Source organism: Simochromis diagramma, unplaced genomic scaffold (assembly GCF_900408965.1).
Source record: "Simochromis diagramma unplaced genomic scaffold, fSimDia1.1 OVJJ01000131.1, whole genome shotgun sequence".
NCBI classification, from domain to species: Eukaryota; Metazoa; Chordata; class Actinopteri; order Cichliformes; family Cichlidae; genus Simochromis; species Simochromis diagramma.
The window spans coordinates 3,725,154-3,743,486 of record NW_024387200.1 but is presented as its reverse complement, the minus strand read 5'-3'; the positions used below and the strand labels follow the sequence as shown (position 1 = coordinate 3,743,486).

General features: G+C 38.2%; 1 protein-coding gene across 1 annotated transcript; it reads right to left on the bottom strand.

The window, feature by feature from the left end:
- Positions 1 to 2,569: 2,569 nt before the first annotated feature.
- krt1-c5 (keratin, type 1, gene c5) lies at positions 2,570 to 16,071 on the bottom strand. The gene is made up of 9 exons (XM_040050937.1): positions 15,920 to 16,071; positions 14,669 to 15,057; positions 14,372 to 14,454; positions 12,820 to 12,976; positions 10,675 to 10,839; positions 9,640 to 9,765; positions 7,942 to 8,159; positions 6,761 to 6,792; positions 2,570 to 5,356 (listed from the first exon to the last, which is right to left on the bottom strand). Exons 2-9 carry the CDS (start codon positions 15,047 to 15,049, stop codon positions 5,241 to 5,243), a joined length of 1,278 nt encoding a protein of 425 aa, XP_039906871.1. The 5' UTR covers positions 15,050 to 15,057; positions 15,920 to 16,071; the 3' UTR covers positions 2,570 to 5,240.
- Between the last annotated feature and the right edge of the window lie 2,262 nt (positions 16,072 to 18,333).

The window sequence follows — 18,333 nt, the reverse complement described above, 5'->3', positions numbered from 1 at the left end:
TTTTCAATCTTACAGAAAAGAAAAGAAAGAGAAGAAAAGAAAGTGAAACAAACAGCGAGGTGTTTCCATCCTCTCTATTATCTTTCCCCTCATTAGAAAAAATGGGTGTTGACAGTTTTATCTTTGTGTTGTCTCTTCTGTGACCCTGTAATTCTTCTGTGTATCCTGATTGGATGAACTAAAAGTTATTAAACGCTTAAAGGTCTATGTCTGGAGTTCACTAGTTTCTCATCAAGGTGACAAAATACCAGCATGCTTTACAGGCTTCACTTTAAGGCAGCAGATTCTGCCGATGTGTGCTTTCTCACAGGAGTGATAACATACAGAAAATCCACACTGACATGAAACTGCACTAAATGTGAGCTGGAGTTTGTCTCGATTTCTGGATTACTGCCTCAGGTATTCACAGAATGAACTGAATGTTCTTCCATGATTTAAAACATACAGACTACAGACTTTATACAGACTGATTCATCATAAACACAACTTTTATTCTGATGTTTTATTTTCATGTAGAGGATGTTTTTCATCCAGTCACACTGTCAGTGTTTAGCTCAGTTTGGTCTCAGTTACTTTATTCATAGTATATCATAGTATATAGTTATATGTTTTAACGTTTGTCCATTATCTTCAGCTTTTTCAGCAATATATACAACATATTATGACTCTTTACCTCTTTTATTAAATACTTATAACTTTATAACTATATTTACTTACATAGATATTTATTCCAGACAGCTAATTGTTATTATATGTATTTAAACTTATAAAAATATTGCCACATTTATGTAACTATTTAGTTTTATTCATTTACTTAGAACTACTTTTGCATTATACAACAAACTTATTTGTACTTATTATACAATCTTTTATGGTTTATCCATACTTTGAAATACATAACCTATTCATATTCACTAAATCCTCTAATTATATTGTAATTAAGGATTTGTTCAGTTAGTTGAGTAATATTAACCTGCTTACTCTATCACTGGGTTAGTAAGTAAAATGGCAGCCATATTATCAATGACAGTCAGTTTAACTAACTATTTACACAGCCTTACATTGAAAACAAGTTAAATTGCTTATGACTTGGTAAAGATTATCTGTCATGCCCTGACAGTGTGGAGAGAAGAAAACAGAGAATGTATTTAGATCAGGTGAAGTTCAGTGTTGTGCCTCTACAAGACCACAGGACTGTCAAGGCTGTGAGGGTTTTATGGGCGATGCCTGGGTGAATAAGAATGCTCCCAACACTGAATTAAAAGATGACTCCTGCTCTCCAGAAGCTTGACAGGAGAGGAATTAGATGAGGATGCAAAACACACTGCAACAATCACATCCAGTGGTTTTTATAGGAGAGCTGGTGGTTTATTTTCTTTGACTGGAATCCTAGAACCCCCTCTGTCATAGAGCAGCTGTGAATAATCATCTAAAGAACAGAAGAAATCTCTACAGTTTAACAAAAGAACACTGGTCCATCCAAAACATGTCATTAAAAATAAAGGAAAACTGAGGACAGTCCATATGTAGAACATAGAGCAGAGGTGTCACAGCAGGTTTTAATTAAAAGTTATTTTTCAGTCTGGGGAGCTTTAAGGGGGCTGCTTCAATGTTCTGGACTGAATCCCATTTAACACATCACCTCTACCCACACAAAACCCACACCACACACTGAGCCACAACAGTCAATGTGGGTTAAATAACTCACTATTTACAAGACAAGAAGACAGACACTGCCCCTGTGGGAAGCCAACTCAGTCCCCAGAGTTCTTGGTCATAACAGAGCTATTTAAGCAGTTTGAATTTGAGTTTTTATGTCCAAGAAATGCTCAGCTAGACTGCAAAAATACAAAATGAAAACAGAAATGGTTACACTGAACAAACCAGGTACAGAAGGGAGCAGCCTCCAGGCAAAAATGTGTTGACATGTGAGTGGAGGCAAGTGGAAATTATGGGTGAGATCAAAAGGTTCCCCATCAAAAAAAATGATTGTTCTCCTCAGTGAATGGTTGTGAATGTATACAATAACACTGAATGAGCTGAATACTATTGGTTAATTATTCAAACTGTTCAAACAAATTCATTTTTTTAAAGTGGGCTCTGCCTCATGGTTTGGTCCACAGCCTACTCCTCCTCCCCTCCTTTACTTTGCAAACAGTAAGACATTATTAACACTCAGTAAGTTAAGCGGCCTGACTAGTAAAGCCTTTACTAGTCCCTAAGGACCCCAAAGTGCTTTACACAACCAGTCATCCACCCACTCACACTGGTGACAGCAAGCTACATTGTAGCCACAGCCACCCTGACAGAGGCAAGGCTGCCGGACACTGGCGCAACTGGGCCCTCTGACCACCACCAGTAGGCAACAGATGAAGGACACAACGACTGAAACTGTCCAAGCCGGGGCTCGAACCGGCAACCTTCCGATTACAGGGCGAACTCCCAACTCTTGAGCCACGATCGCCTCTAACATCAGAATAAGTTAATCACATTTACTGTTCTAACCAGGCTGCATTTTAGCTTTGATAGGTCTCCATTAAATGTTGTGCTTCGGTTTAGGTGCCATGTTAATCTTAATGCACGTTTATGGCAGCAGGTGGTGTGTGCAAATACAACTCACTGAACTGATTTTATTTGGTTTTAACAGTTTCCTCAATGTCCCCCACACCAGCCTTTTATAACAAGTCTGGAAACACCCCTGCTGCACACCTGCCAGCAATCCTGACTATTCATTACTTTGTGTCCCAACTGCCTGGTCCTCAGTGTTCCCATATTATGTAGAGTCATCACAAGAACACACATTTTTGAAATGTATTCAGTATTTAAATGAAGCCTCCTCCCTCAACACACAAACACCTCTAAGAAAGATAAAATCCTTCAGCGACCAGACAACAAAAACTCAAAGTGGCTGAAATCCCCAAATGACATCCTGACTGCACACGGAGCACTTTGTTTTCACAAGGAAACAAAAAGAGGAACATTTCCCAGTAAAAAAAACCACACAAAAACAAAGACGAATCCTCTGGGTAGACACCCACGTATCTTTTACTCGAGTCGCACATACAGCAAAAAAGCCCAAAACAAACTCTGATACGATTCTTACCTGTTCCACCTGTTGCACTTTGACTGTAGGCTCTTTGTTTCTGCATTGACATCTGACTTTTTCATACACCACCACAGCAGACCACATTAAACACTGCAGGAGCTTGCTCTGCCATCTTTTTTGTAAATTTTCACTTTAATGTGAACACAAACTCACAGAAACACACACACAAAGGTTGTTACCCGACACTGCTGGATTCAGGTTTGGTAGTTTTTGCTCTGTAGGTGCAGAATCACATTTCGTTTTTGTTCTCTGAGTATGAGTCAAGGTTTCTGTTTGAAACAAACCCAGAACACAAAACACATTTTAATCACTGAGTTTTATTGGCACTGTAAAGCCGCTTTGGTTAAAATGTTTATTTGGATATTAAAAGTACATAACAATACTTTCAGTAGTTTTTCACAGTGAAACTATCACGCAATAACAGAGTTGGTACAGTCACTTTATGAATGACATTATTGGCACAGTTAAGACAAATATTTAAACACATTTAGCCTCCAGTGATGATCAAAAGAAAGGATTTAAAGTTTAGGAAATACTTTCATTTTCACTTGTCACATATATTAAACCTTTAAAATATTGGAAACCGCAAAAATACATGATCATGTTTTTCCTGGATGTTTCATTTTAATGCAATTTGAGCAAAGTCATCTATGACAGCATAACGGGAATAACATGCTGTGGCAGATAATTTCAAAAGAAACTTTTCTAACAGCTCAACAAATATCAACACAAACTGTTTGCGGGCAGTGTGTGTGCTAGCTAAAGCTGCCCAGAGATGGAGAACGACGTAAGAAAGACAGGACAGAAGAGGAAGAAGAGGGGTTATATTTAAAGGCAAGGACTGCTCAGTGATATTTGAAAATTGTAAACTGTTACTATCATGTTTTATACTGTCATTTTTTAATCAAACAGTGGGTCTGTTTATGATGTGTTCTGATAAATTATACACTTTCATATTTTTTTAAACATCCTGCGAAACACACTGAGGTAAACTAACTAATTCAGATTTTTCAGTGTTACGCTGATGGATTTACAGTGAGGCAGTGTGTTGGACCAGTGTTGGACTGTTGTGTTCATGGTCAAATTGGGTTACATCCAGTGTAGCAAATTTGATTTTAGGCAGATGATGATGTGTCCTACATAACAGATTCAAGCTGACTACATTCATTAGAATTGGAATACAGATTGGAATTTTGTTTGTAGTCTCACATACTAACATAATTTTATGATGATGATGATGATTATTATTACTACAAGCTTCAGTTAGCTTTGCACAAAAATCGCTGGTAGAAATATCCTCTAAAAGTACTTTTAGTACATCTCAGAGCCTGTACTTTTACCGGAGTACTTTTTAAACACAGGTTTCTGTACTTCTATTTACATAAAGAATACTTTTGCCACCTGTGATGATACTGGAAAAAGAACATTTTATGTATATTATTTGCATAACTGGGTCTTAATTAATAATTTCTAAAAATATGTGAAAATCTTTCATGCTGCAGAACTAGGATATATTAGTAATTCCATTTTATTTTAGAAAATAGTGACGAGAAGTTGCATTAAAAATGGGTTGACCTTTTCAAAGACATTTTAAGAAAATTAAACTTCATGGATTTGATTTAAAGACTGAAAAGCACAACAAAGACCATCACAGTGCATCATTTTCTAAACTGACTGTAACCCTCAGAAGTGTGGAAGCAATTATAAATCTTTAGTCAGACTTATTTTAGTATTGAAGAAGAAGAATCTGGTCAGCCTTGTTCCAATACACTGACAATAACGTGTGATAATCTTGTGATGTCTTATTCATCACTGCTGATCACCACAACCCTAACCCTACGGTAGAAGAATATGCCATTTTTGCTTCTTTTTTCATATTCTTTGCAATCATGGGAACAAAAAAGTAATTTTAAGTGATGTGTATAAACTATTTATGTAAGACTATTATATAGGAAAGAAGATCTTTTTATATATCTCCAAAATACAGGTGTATGGTCACAGCTGGAGCCATTATTTAAACCTCACAGGGCTAATATTAGCTGTGATTAAATAAAGTAAATAAAGAAAACAATAATTTGATCCACAGTCAGCTAATGCTTTATGAAACATTGCTTCCGTACTGATGCGCTTTGGTTCATTTTTTGCGTTCCTCGATCTCCTCCACCTCGCTGGACTCATCGACTACTTTGCCATTGATCATTGTTTGAGTGACGACTTTCACAATCTTCCTAGTCCTTACATCGGGGTCTTCTGTAACACAGGAGCGAACAATGGTTAGTCACACTAATGCTGCTAATCTAAAGCCACAGAAAGTGTCATTAACAGTGTAACAACAGTGCTATACTCAGATAAGAAGTTTATATTGAGGCTACGAAGCCACACTGACCCCGAGAAAAGGGATTCCTACTTTCCCCGAGTGAGTCATGTGCTATTTTGATTTTTTTATGATCCCGTGTGAGTATCAAGTGAACACATGTTCACAAAAGAGTTTGAATAGCAAAGGAAAGGATCAGATTTTCCTGCATTGTTGGCCTACTGGAAGAATTTAAGATGACTAAAATTACCCAGCTTTACAAGAGCAGACTGTAACAGACATAAAGGACAACAGCACTCAAGTTCTTTTTATACTGACTTCCTATAGAAGCCTGTACTGAAACACGGGACCCTTTTGCAGTAGTGATGAATTCTGGCCTCTGGTATGACACTGGATACCATTCAACAATGGTTTTCAAACTTTTTTTGCCCAGAGCGCATCAAAGTTTCGAGGCACACCTGTATTCAAGTGTGTAAAAATAGATTCTGTGGCCTCGATCATGCCTGCTTGAGGATAAGCACACGCACGAGAGCTGCAGAAACTGCTGGTGAGTAAGTCTTCCTTTTTTACATTGGTTGCATTTGAGTGATGTACATTTCATCACCAATGAGGTGAAAACGAAGCTCCGAACTCTAATTATTTGTCCAAGCAAAGCTTTACTAAAATTTTACCAAATAAGAGTGTGTTGCTCAGAGGGACTCCAAGCAGACTGAATTAAAAAAAAAAAGTAATAATAGTGACAAGACGTCCCACCTCTGCAAGCGATAATATCCAGTTAAGTTGGCCTTAAAATGCATTGCGATTGGTGGATTGTAGTGTGACAGTGTGCCGCAGTGAGTCACAAAACATTTTCAGAAACACGGACATCTGCATCGAGCCTTGAATTTATGTCACTCTCAATTCAAATTCAAATTCAAATTCAAATTTTATTTGTCACGTACACGTACAGTGACAAGTGACATCCTCCTGACCCAAGCAGACCTTAGCACACTTCTGAATGCAAAAACTATAATTATAAAAACCATAACTGTAAGATTAAGGTACTTCTAGTAACTTATTGGTGCCATCTGCCTGTAGTATGATACCCACAATATTGTATTTATAACGGTTTCTTTTGCTCTACTAGCAAATAACTTCTGTTATGAAAGAATTTAACACAAACCATCGACAGCCTTTATATCTCTGGTTTAAATTCAGCAGTTTTAAAGCATGTCAACTCTGGCTCGGAAAACTTGTTGGATTTCAAGTGCTTCTCCCAGACTAGCATTATCCAACCTAAACTTACAGATGACACGCTCAGATTTGCAACAGATTTGTTAAATTTAATAATCTGAACTTACTTTTAAGAGGTGGAGGGGGAGTTTCTTTCACCCTGTAGGACAAAATTATAATCAGTGAAGGCAAAGCAGAAAGCAGGTTCAAGCAAATACAGTTCTGCATTGTGGGAAAAAAACACTTTGTTCTCATGTTTTCTTTTGTCTAATTATTTATTGTATTTTATATCTATTCTTTTTTTCACTGTAGTTATGGGTATCATTTATTACACCTTGTCACTAATATTCATACCATTTAAGGTCATTAAGCTTGTTTATTAAAACTAAAGTACAAACTAAAAGTAAAAACATTTTAGTTAATGATTAAAAATGTTTTAACTAACTGAAACATTATGCTTAGTGTAGTAAAAATGTTATTACACCTTGCTTGATGAGGCATTGATGCACATTTTTATTGAGAGTCTGACCATCGGTCAGTTGCTTTTAAAAAGTTATGTGTTTTTATTATATTACCTGCACTGATTTTTCTAAATGTGGTCTCAGAGACATGTCCTCCATACAGTAATTAAAAAGACTAAAACAAAACAATGAAACTAATAACAACTAAACAAAAACTAAACATTTTCAAATTCTGAAAACTAAACTGAAAATAAGTAAATCAACTCTGAAAACTAACTAAAAAGAAACTAGTTTAAAAACAAAAACTCAAATATGAAATAAAAATACTAACTAGAAAGCACAAAGCTATAATAACCCTGATATGAACAATCATAGTGAACTGAATATGATGCTACAGTTGCTTCTGGGTAGCTTAATTTTAACTCTGTCCAAAGTTTAGTCTATACAAACGTATGTGCAAAAGTAAATAACCAAATAAAATATAAGGTGTTAATAAACTTGAGATTCCTGGTAGGCTGATTTTTCCGTGTAAATGCAACCCCTCTTTCTAATCTATGCTAATCTAAAACAAACTGTGGTTAAATTTACTGAACAGACAAGATAATCTTATTTCTACTAAAAAAATGCACATATGTCCCAAAATGGAGAACAAGTCCTTTAATTCAAAGACTAATAAATGTACAAATGCCTCCTTCTTGTAGAAAGTATGAATAACTACAAGAGTCATTTGTTTTTTTGATAATATTCAAGTAAAAAAATATGCATTTGAAAAGGAACTGGTCCTGTGACTGTTGTTATTTTGGGACTGTGCATCCCTTAGGCTTAGATTTGTTTTCCTACTTGCTTACATGTCCTCTCCTTCCAGCAGCCTCCTGTAGGTGGCGATCTCCATCTCCAGGTTCTGCTTGATGCGTAGTAGCTGTTCGTAGTCAGTCTTGTTGCGCTGCATGTCCAAACGCAGCTGAGACAGCTCATCCTCCAGCTGTGTCAGAATGGCCTGAAGACGGTCCATGTCCACAGAGTACTTGTGTCCCGATTCTCCGAGATTTCCCTCTAACACGCTAACCTGTAAACACAGCATACTGATGCTGAATAGCCACAACAGATAACATATTCTCCTCTGTGTTACATAATTACTAAAGCTGGCTTGAATATTCAGACAGGTCGCCTCCTTCGCTATATGTCATCAAGAACTGCGTTTAACAGCTTCATCCTGAGAAGCACAGATAACAGTCTGAGCATGCATGGTTAAAAACACATAATGTCTTTGAGAACAATAATCAAATTTTGAGTTAGTTGTCTAAAATGTCGTCCTTTGCTTACTTAAGATGGGACTGCCCACTCTGATATTAAAATATTTTTTTTTTATTAAAGTGAAATAATTAATGCTCTAATGTCTGTGTGCTAAAGATGAAGCATCAATAATGAGGGTGCTGGCTTAGGGTGAAAGTAGAATAGACTTGCCTTTTGGGGAATTAATTACAGAGCAATCACAAATAACAAAATAACAAAACAGCCGTTTAAATATTTAAAACTGCATGAACATTTTTTGTTGTTGCTCTTAATGGCATTTAAATTGTCATCGATTGTGTACACAGTGATTTCCGACAGTCAGAAAATTTTAAAATGACACGTTATTCTTGATTTTCTGACTTTCTTTAAACCTTTAACTGCTAAATCTCATCAGTAGTGCAAATAGCTAAAATGAAGCACTGGCTAAAAGAAGCCGAAATGAAGCCGTTACTGTAAAGGATGCTCAGCACCAGGAAGTAAATCTTTAGGAGACTAAAATGAATCAATTAAAACATAAAGAAGGATCAAAGCTGTGTTAAAGGTTTGGCTTTGTTAAAGCTTTTCACATTTCAAAAAGTAGTATAGCAGTCTTAATTTTGGGAATGGCTAAAAAAATATTAAGTTGTAAATTTATAGTCTGATACTCCTGCTCTAACGGGCTGTATGGTCTTCATGCAACAGTAGAAACTTTGAGGATGAAGGTAAACACAGGGAGGATAAAACGGTAAAGCCTCCATATTAACTCACTGTTCACACGGACCATAAAGAGTGTCACCACTGTCAGAAAATCAGTCAAAAATTGCTGCTTTGTAATTTTACCTATTAAGAAGTTTTCCTGTCAGCACTATAATACGTCTGCATTCATTACTGTGTGATCAGGCTGAGCAAATATCTGAAAGCTATATTTGCCTCCAGTGAACATGTCTGTATGCTGTACATTATTACTGAGTTCACAGGAAGTGGAGACAAAACACCAGGTTTTTGTGTCTTGTCACACTGATTGATTGTGGAAGCATTATTAACCTGCTGTGTACATTGTATCTATACAGCAGCAGCTCTTAACTGACAAAAAGAAGGCAGCTGTTACCTATAGCTAGTCTCGACAAGTGTGCGGGGGAGGATGTGAGGATGGGGTGAGGACCAGTCATTCATGTGCCCTCATACAGGCTTTCTAATGTCTCCGTCTCACGGAAACCTCACCGCTGAAGAAGATAAGTAGTCATTCAAATGTATATGAAAAAACTGTACTGTACCTGTTTACGAACGCTCTCAAGCTCAACTTCTAGAGCCTGAAGGAAACGCCGCCTCTCACTGAGCTCACTTTGGGCACAACGCAAAGCCTCGTTGCTTTCTTTGACCTCCGACTGTACTGCCTCTAACTGTAAACACATAAAAACATAACATTCAAAACAATTCAACACAGCACTCAACTCAGGGTGCTTCATACTGTAAAGTAAAGACCCGACAACATTAGGCAGAGAACCCCCAAAATCAGGCAATCCCTTATGACTTGGAGACCTTGAAGAGGACGAACGTGCTTTAACAGGAAGAAACCAGAACCAAGATCAGGGCGGAGCAGTTATCTGCTAAAACTGGTTTGGTGATGACAGAGAAGGGAAGGGAAAAGAAAATTAATGTAGTAGCATAAAAATGCTCGATGAGTAACAAGAGGTGAAGTACTTGATTACTTTCTAGCTGCCTAAGTTGGTTAACTAAGCAATGTTTCAGGTCAACCTGATGCAGCGCTAACTATAAGCCAAAAGTGAAAGTTTGAAGCCTAATTAGTATATCATTGAACCTAGTTAGGGAGGTGGTTCTGGTAGCTGAAGGCTTTGCTTCCAGTTCTATTTTGAGAAACTCTGGGAAGCAGATGTAGGCCTGCAGTCTGAGAGTGAAGCGCTCTGATGGGATAATATAATGCATTAAGGTCTTTAAGATGTTATGTGGACTGACCCTTCAAGACTTTCTATGCAAGAAGGAGGATTTTAAATTAAATGATGAGCTTAACAGGAAGCCAGTGAACAAACAAGGGACAAATATGATCCCTCGCTTTCTCTCTTTCTCTACTCATTTGGACCAACTGACAGCTTTTCAGGGAGTTTTTAGGACATGCTGATAAAAAGGAATGGCAATAGTCCCGACTAGCTGTAACCAATGCATCTAGTTTGTTAGGATAGGATAAATTATAATTTTTACAATATTGCAGAGATGAAAGAAAGCAGTCCTACGTATTTATTTACTGTGGGGAAAAGACAGAAGAACAAGAGCTGGTTTGTGCAGTTACACACCTTCTTCAGGTACCAAGACTCGGCCTCCTCCTTGTTCTTGCGAACAATGCCCTCATATTGGACCCTGAGTTCAGCCAAGATGGCCCCAAGATCAGGACTTTGAGCCGCATCCACCTCCACGTTCACCTGCTCATTGTCCAAACGGGCCTTCAGGGAGTTCATTTCCTGCAGACATTTAAAGAAGGAATGGAGAGAAAAAGCAGCATCTTACTGTAGATACACTGTAATGTAAATCATGGTTATAACAGAAATATTTTGATGTCCACCTATTAATCCACCAACTTCAACTTCAAGTGGTTTTAGTACACTTAGTACTGCCTTTTGATACAGACATTGAGCAAACAAAAAGAAGTTGTGTGCTAAAAGAGCTGCTATATTAAATGAAAACCATTAACGTCGTTGACATTTGTTTGTTTGCATTTAGTCATTTGAATGCCTCTGGTGGATTAAGCTTGTAAACTGAGATGTTCAGGGACCAGAGCTGAAATTTAGAAAAAAGTCTGATGTTCAGATGGAAAAAACCTGTTGAGTCTGCTTGTTTTGTTTGTTTTTTTAATAAAGGAGGAGCTTTGAGGCTTCCTTTTAACTGGTGTGAGACTGTTTCAGCAGCGTGAGACTGAAGGTGAAAGTCATGCCATCAGCGTGAGAGCTGCTAAACCTGCTTTAACATCATCCATGTTGCCTAATTGGCTGTTTGTTTTCAATGAGCTAACCTATTGTTACAGCAGATGTAGGTTAGAGTCGATCAAAACTCTAATGTACTTTGTTAAATTAGCTTTACACGTCTCCCCTGTGTTCCCTGTGACTTCTTGTGAAGTCAGTCTTGTTTTGGTGTTTGTTTATCTTTCTGTCTTTGTGTCATGTCTGAGTTTCTCTTTCCGTGTTCCGTTTCTTCCTGTTTCATTTCGGTGGTTTGTCGTGAATTCAGTTCTATTTGCCTGTCACCTGTAATTAGTTACAGCTGTTCTCACACCTGTTGCTTGTTCCTCGTTATCCTCTGCATATATATGTGTTGTCTCATTCATCCCTTGCCCTTTATCACATTCGCTCTCATGGCTGTGTCCTTCCTCGTGCATTTTCCCCAGATGAGTTGTACTTTCAGCACCTGACCTGCTGCTCTTTGTTTAGTTAAGAGCTGTGCAATAAAGTTGTTCTGGAATTTTAATTCTCGCCTTCCTACCTTGACATCCATAATAACATCAGCTACATGTGCAGGAGTAATCCCACAAAATCAGCTCAGCTTTCATATCACAGAAACTTCACAGCTCTCCGATAACTATTTTACGCTACCATTTTTCACTTCCTTTAAATCTTTACAGTAGTTGTAAAGTTTTTATTCACAACATATGAAGCCTCAAGAAAAAGCCAACGCCAAGTGATAATCTTCAGGGGACTAGCCAAATATAATAAGGTTTTTTAAAGAAAGAATCCCACCGTGAATTAAAAGTTATTACTGTATTGTTCATAAAGCTCACAAGATAATTAAAGTTTAAATGAGTGATCACTGTAGCTGCCTAAAAGAGTGCAACCACAGGTTGTGTGTCAGAAGGCTTCATCTACTTCACCTTTGCTACAAATTAATTTCTGAGACATTTATATGGTAGCTGCATCAACACCTCTTGGGTTTTGTAGTTCTTACTGGCTGCAACAATTATGAATTTTGTTTTGTTTTTTAATTCTCGATTTAAGAAAAATTAGATGTGTTGAAAAATAACAAAATAAAAAAGCTGCGCTGTACAGTTATGATAACACTATAATTACAGTCAGTCAAATTTTATACATTTTTAAGACAAAATAAAAAATTCCCTCTGTGTAAAATTCAGTCTACATCCTGGACACCACACCTGACTGCCTAAACACACACAGACTGTTGCGATGACTGGGCTTAAACACTCCTGCTTTGTGTACATTGGAGTTACCTCGTTATCTTGAAGCAGTCTGGTTACAAAGATGAAGGGTGTGTCCCTGTACTTATATTATCGTATTTCAGACACCGAACACTGTTTAAACCTTGTGGGAGAAAACACAAACTGACCTGGCAGAGAACTAGTTTATATGAACTTGTGTCTTGTGAAGAAGATTATAATAATGGATATGTAAACACTGTTTAATCTCATGTAACCTTCGTTTTGGCAGTAGTCTCACCTCCTGGTGATTCTTCTTGAGGAAGTAGAGCTCCTCCTTCAGGCTGTCCAGGTCTCCTCGGAGAGTGGCGATGATCTGGTCGTGGTCTGACTTTGCTCTCCTCAGAGCCTGACAGTCCCTCTCCACTGACTGGCACAAGGTGGCCTCTGCCTCCCATCTGCATTAAAAAAAAAAAACAGCATTAAAGACAAGATTAAATCAAATAAATGAACTTTCACACTTGTGCTGTAGCTCTGCACTTGAGAACAGAAATATCTGATGTAGTCAGGTTGGATATGAGCAATCAACAGAATAACAGCTGTGACTTTATTTCCAAAAGACCCATGTGTTGTGTTGAAGAGATTTCATATATAGAAATATGTATCACAATTTTATGGCACGTCAGCCAGGCAAATCAGTAAGAATGCACACATACATTACCTACAACGTTCTGGGAAAAGCTAAAATTTCCTGAGGAAACGGGGGTAAATGCAGAAAGTAATCACAGAAATTACTTTTAACCTGCCAGCTCTTCCTGTACACTATATCCAAGTAACCACGTTACCTATGGTGCATAGAGCATTTCTAGTTGTGTAAATGTGTCTAAAGTGGCTACTTCCTGCTGTCTGTACATGTGGAAAATATCCCAACACGATTCCCTGTAAATTCTCACAAGTTCATGTTAAGAGAAAAGGAGGTCATCAGTAAACATGTGCAATTTTAGGCCAGGTTTGTACCTTTTGTGTACATTATTGAAAAATACTCATTTTCATGAGATCTGAAAATACTGCAGATTATTTAATACAATCTTTCTGTACCTATAGATCAAAAATATTCCTGCTTCTGCATAAAGAAAAAGACTTTTGAACAAGTAGCAGAAGTGACACTTCCACGCTATTTTCATTTTTTCTCAAGTACCTCAGGAGGCAACTAGCTCTTAAAGAAAATCAGTTCCCATGAACTTCTACATTAAAATATCCAACTTTACATCATTAAATACCAGATTTACAGCCTGTTAACTCCTTCGTGTGGATACTGGTGTTAGGGGTGTTGACACTTTGATTAACAGGCACCTGATAAAGGCAGCTGGAGCTAATTAGTAACTCTTCTGTGAATTTGGCACTGAGGCCACTCAGGAATGGATGCACAAATGTGAAAAATCGCATGCAAACTCCTGCAAAGCTCAAAGTTATTAAGGTCCACACTCACTTTGCTGTAAATACCATGAATCACTGTCAGCTGACATATTACTCCCTCACATTAGACCACAAAACATACTATCAACACACTGTGAAAAACAGCAGCAGCAGGTATTTCCTGACTCTGTCACCTTTAGCTTCACCTTACCAACTGTAGAATCTACGTAAGAGGACGATTCTCTTTCTGGCCTGCACCATCTATCATATTCCCCTCTAACTGATGTTGCCATTGTTTGGTACTGGAGCACCCACCGTGGGAATAAGGCATTTATTTCGGCCCCTGACAGAAAGGTCATTTATTCATACTGTTTTGCAGTCTGGCGCTCCCATGTGAACACTCACAGCCAGGGAAAAGACTGCAGTGTGACACTCACTTGACCCTGAAGTCATCAGCCGCCAGCTTGGCATTATCAATCTCCAGCATTATACGGGCATTCTCCAGTGTCTTCTTTCTCACCTAAGTGAAAGAACACAATGCACAGCAAGTTAAAATTACGTGTAGTTTTAATGTGTCTAGTTAAATATTAATTTGTTAAGCTGAGTTCTTCCACCAAAACTGTACTTTAAATTAGAGAATTCATGACAGAACATCACGCACAAATATATATATTTTTTTCTCAAGACAGGAAGTCTTAAAATGAATTGTATAGTCTAAAGCACTAGACACTGACCTCCTGTCCAATGGCATGGGCCTGTGCCATCATCCCCTCAATGTCGTACCCTTTTGGAGCTCTGTCCAGCATAAGCTGCTTGATCTTCACCTCCAGCTCAGCATTGGATTTCTCCAGTGACCGCACCTTGTCCAGGTAGTTGGCCAGCCTGTCGTTCAGGCCCTGCATGGTCTCCTTCTCGCTGACGCTGAGGCCGTTGATGGAGAGGCTGGAGCCCAGCACGTTGAGGCCATTGCCCAGAGAGAGGGAGCGCGACAGAGTGGCGATCGAGGAAAGATTGGAGACAGAGGGTTTGGAGCGGATGCTGCGTCCACTGCCCCTCACAGAGATGTTGGAGAAGGAGGGCTGCCGCACTGAGCGCACAGAGAGAGCAGAGGCCATGGTGTCCACTACACAGATAGTTAGATACATTCAATAAGGATCAATAAGAAAGACAAAAACACACCTAGAGGGTTTTTTATGCCTATCATACACCAGAAAACTCTGAAAGGGCTAAAAGTCAAGGCACCCTGTCATATCTTAAGGTAGTATGTCATTAGGCATTGTTCAAAGAATGGAGTCACTATTTACGAGGTTATAACTAGTTTCCTTTTGAGATGATTTCCCATCAAGAAAATAAAATAAAAATATTAGTAGATTGATACATGAACAGGCTGTCATGGCCACTTCTGTCTTATTTTGTTCTCAAAATCACCCAAAAGGAAAAAATAGAAAGTACTTCAGAATAGACAACACTGGTTAGGAAAACAGACAGTGCACACCTATTGGTTCTTAAAGTCACATGATTAATCCAGCAAGATCAGCCATTTGATTTGTCCTGTTGGATTTGATAGATCTGAAACAACTCTGAGTTTTATGACTTTCTACTAAACGATTGCCAAAAATGTAACAATAAATGATTTTCTTGAGATCCTGAAAAACTTAAAAAGTCACTTGGATCACCCTGTAGCATATTTTGTCATCTTTTGTCTCCCTTTTCCAGGTTTTTGTTGAACATTCAAGCAGGAAATATTACCAATCATGTTTCTGTTCTACTAAAGAAACACTGTGTTTGAAATACAAGTGCTGGATACCAAGCATCATCACTCTTTCCTCGTCACAGAGTTATTTAAGAAGAACAGCAATGACGTTCTAGTAAATTTCAAGTCCCTGAGAGCTTTACATCATCCAGAAAATGTGTTCCCTATTCAGCTACTCTGAGCTGTAAATTGATGAACAGAAACAGAGGGAAGGGACAAAAACAGTATTTACCTGGAGCTCAGTTGTTCAGTTGGTCTCTTCTCGTCGCTGATGGTGAGAGTGATTGTTGTTGCTGGAGCAGCTTTCACAGGTGAGTCCGGCTGTAGAGGATCAGCTGTCCTGGCTGGGGAGGAGCCAGTCATGTAACCAATCCCACAACAACAAAGGAGAGGATGCAATATGACACCTTGTGGAGGACTGAAAAAATACAGAGGTGCGCATGAGTTTAAATCAATGTGTCCTTTCATTTGAGGAAAAACTGTACTGCTACTGTCAGTATAGTTTATAGTTTAACCTGCTTTTTTCAGGTAATATAAGTATATCTAAGATGAATATGGCAGAAAAATCATTCAAAAGAGAACAAATGTAATAGGTTGTTGGGGGAAAAAAGTTGCATTCACTCAATATTGTTACATAAAAAACAAGCCAGTCCTGCCCAGCAGAAAATTTGGCCTTTACTTCTATATTTGTCCTCACAATAGCTTCCTCAGACTTGAATCTGACCTGTCTCTTTCCACAGTGGTTGTATTGAGAGCAGACACAATGGCTTTAGAGTGATGTGAGAAGGCTTCACCTGAGGACGGCCAGCCAGGATGGGAAGAAACGAGAGGAAACGGGAACAATGAAGAGAAAGAATGAAAAGAAAGTGAAGACCCCTGAGAAATACACAAAGAAATGCAGGGCGTAGTTGTGGATGAACTGGAAACCTGGCTTATATTTACACACTCACAGACACACACACCCACATCAACACGCACAGGCACCATTTTATAAGGGTGAATTGTCTCTCAGCCCTCTATTTCCATCTTAGAGCTTATAATCCCTTGTTACTGTTGAAAACATGTATGACTTTTGATTTCTTTGGGCTTTATCATGCCAAGAAGATCAGAGCTCTCAGTGACAGTGACCTGATTTAGTGCTGTATGAATTACATTTCACTGCAGCCATCCCCACCCAGCGCTCGTCTGCATTGGCCAGCTACATTCTGGGACAGCTCACGGTGGAAACTTTCTTTTGTGCCGTTTCTAAGCTAACCGTAAAAGTCACCTATAACCTGTCTGTTTCTACAGGCTGCAGGCACAGTAACATTAATGACTTAAAGCTGTCCAACTTGGCCCAGAATGAATCAAACAAATGGATATTAACTTAAACTGAATGCAGTCTTAACTGCAGGACAAGTGTGTCTGTATTACTGTGTCACTACATTATAATGTAATACAACTGGATGCATACATGTTGTACAAATACACTTGTGTTGATATTCGTTACATTTTTCTGATGTATGTGTGGGATCTTTGTTCCTTAGTCAAAGGGGAAAAGCCATAACACTGATTCTCACAAGCACGAAAGCAAGACGTAGCAAGGATACAGCGACATCATGTGGCTTAAAACACATACTACAGCAGAGAACTTAAGTATTTTTAAAGCTCAAATTTTCAGACACAAGTTACTTGAATTATGAAGAGACATGGTATGAAAATGAAACGTTATATAGAAATAAAGATTTATATTCCAATAAAGTGCAAAACCCTTGAGCTACTCCTGATTTCTTTATGACCCAGACGTTCTTGTAATTTTTTAAAGCGGTCTTGAGCTGTAGGTCTCTAGGCTTTCTGAAAGGCACTGGCTGCTTGTTCACTCATTTTTCAGTCCAGTCTTTGTATCTGACCATTTTCAGGGGAATTATGTTTAAGTTACTTAGAAATGATTTATAAATCATTCAAGCACAAAAAGGGAACCTATAACTCAAGGGATGAACCAGTGATGTGTCTACACACAACAGATAACTTTCCTATATCGTTATCAGGCCATTACCATGAGACTGATAAATTATTCTAACTGGTGATAGACTTTATATGATCAAACCTTTAAGTGTACTACTACAAGACACACAAATAAGTGTACTGGGTGTACTTTCGTAAAGTTTGGGTTTTTTTGTTAAAGGGGAGGAAACAGCATTGAGCCCACTGGTCACTGTGGCCCATTTTAAAGTCTGAAAACTTCATGGTAGCCAACAAAACCTTTCTCTGATCACCTCTGAGCTGAAAATGAAGCACTTTCTTCTCTGTGTTTTTATCAATTCACTTATTTGGGAATCTCCATTAAAACAATAATCTGTCATTTTAAAGTGCAGTACCTTCATCGCCCACAAGGGGCCGACAGACCACACTTGGGGAATCACTGCTCTAACAACTTTTAAACAGCCATCATTAGCAGCCATACGCCACATAACTGACATGGAAATGGTTGTGCAGAGATTAAAAACATTTAGATCTTTATTGTAATACACTAAAGTGACTTCTGCTTTACTTTATGTATTTAATATTCGTCCAGGACTGAATTATAGGAGAATTTGAAATTTCTGAATGTGTCTGTGAACCTGTGGAAATGGAGGAAGCTACATGATATACAGAATCATTTGATTT

Coding starts and splice junctions, on each gene's coding strand:
- krt1-c5 (XM_040050937.1), bottom strand. CDS start 15,049: ATGGCCTCTGCTCTCTCTGTGCGCTCAGTGCGGCAGCCCTCCTTCTCC. Junction 10,840..12,819: donor TCAAGAAGAATCACCAGGAG/GTGAGACTACTG, acceptor AAATGTCTGCAG/GAAATGAACTCCCTGAAGGC. Junction 5,357..6,760: donor TCCCCCTCCACCTCTTAAAA/GTAAGTTCAGAT, acceptor CCTGTGTTACAG/AAGACCCCGATGTAAGGACT.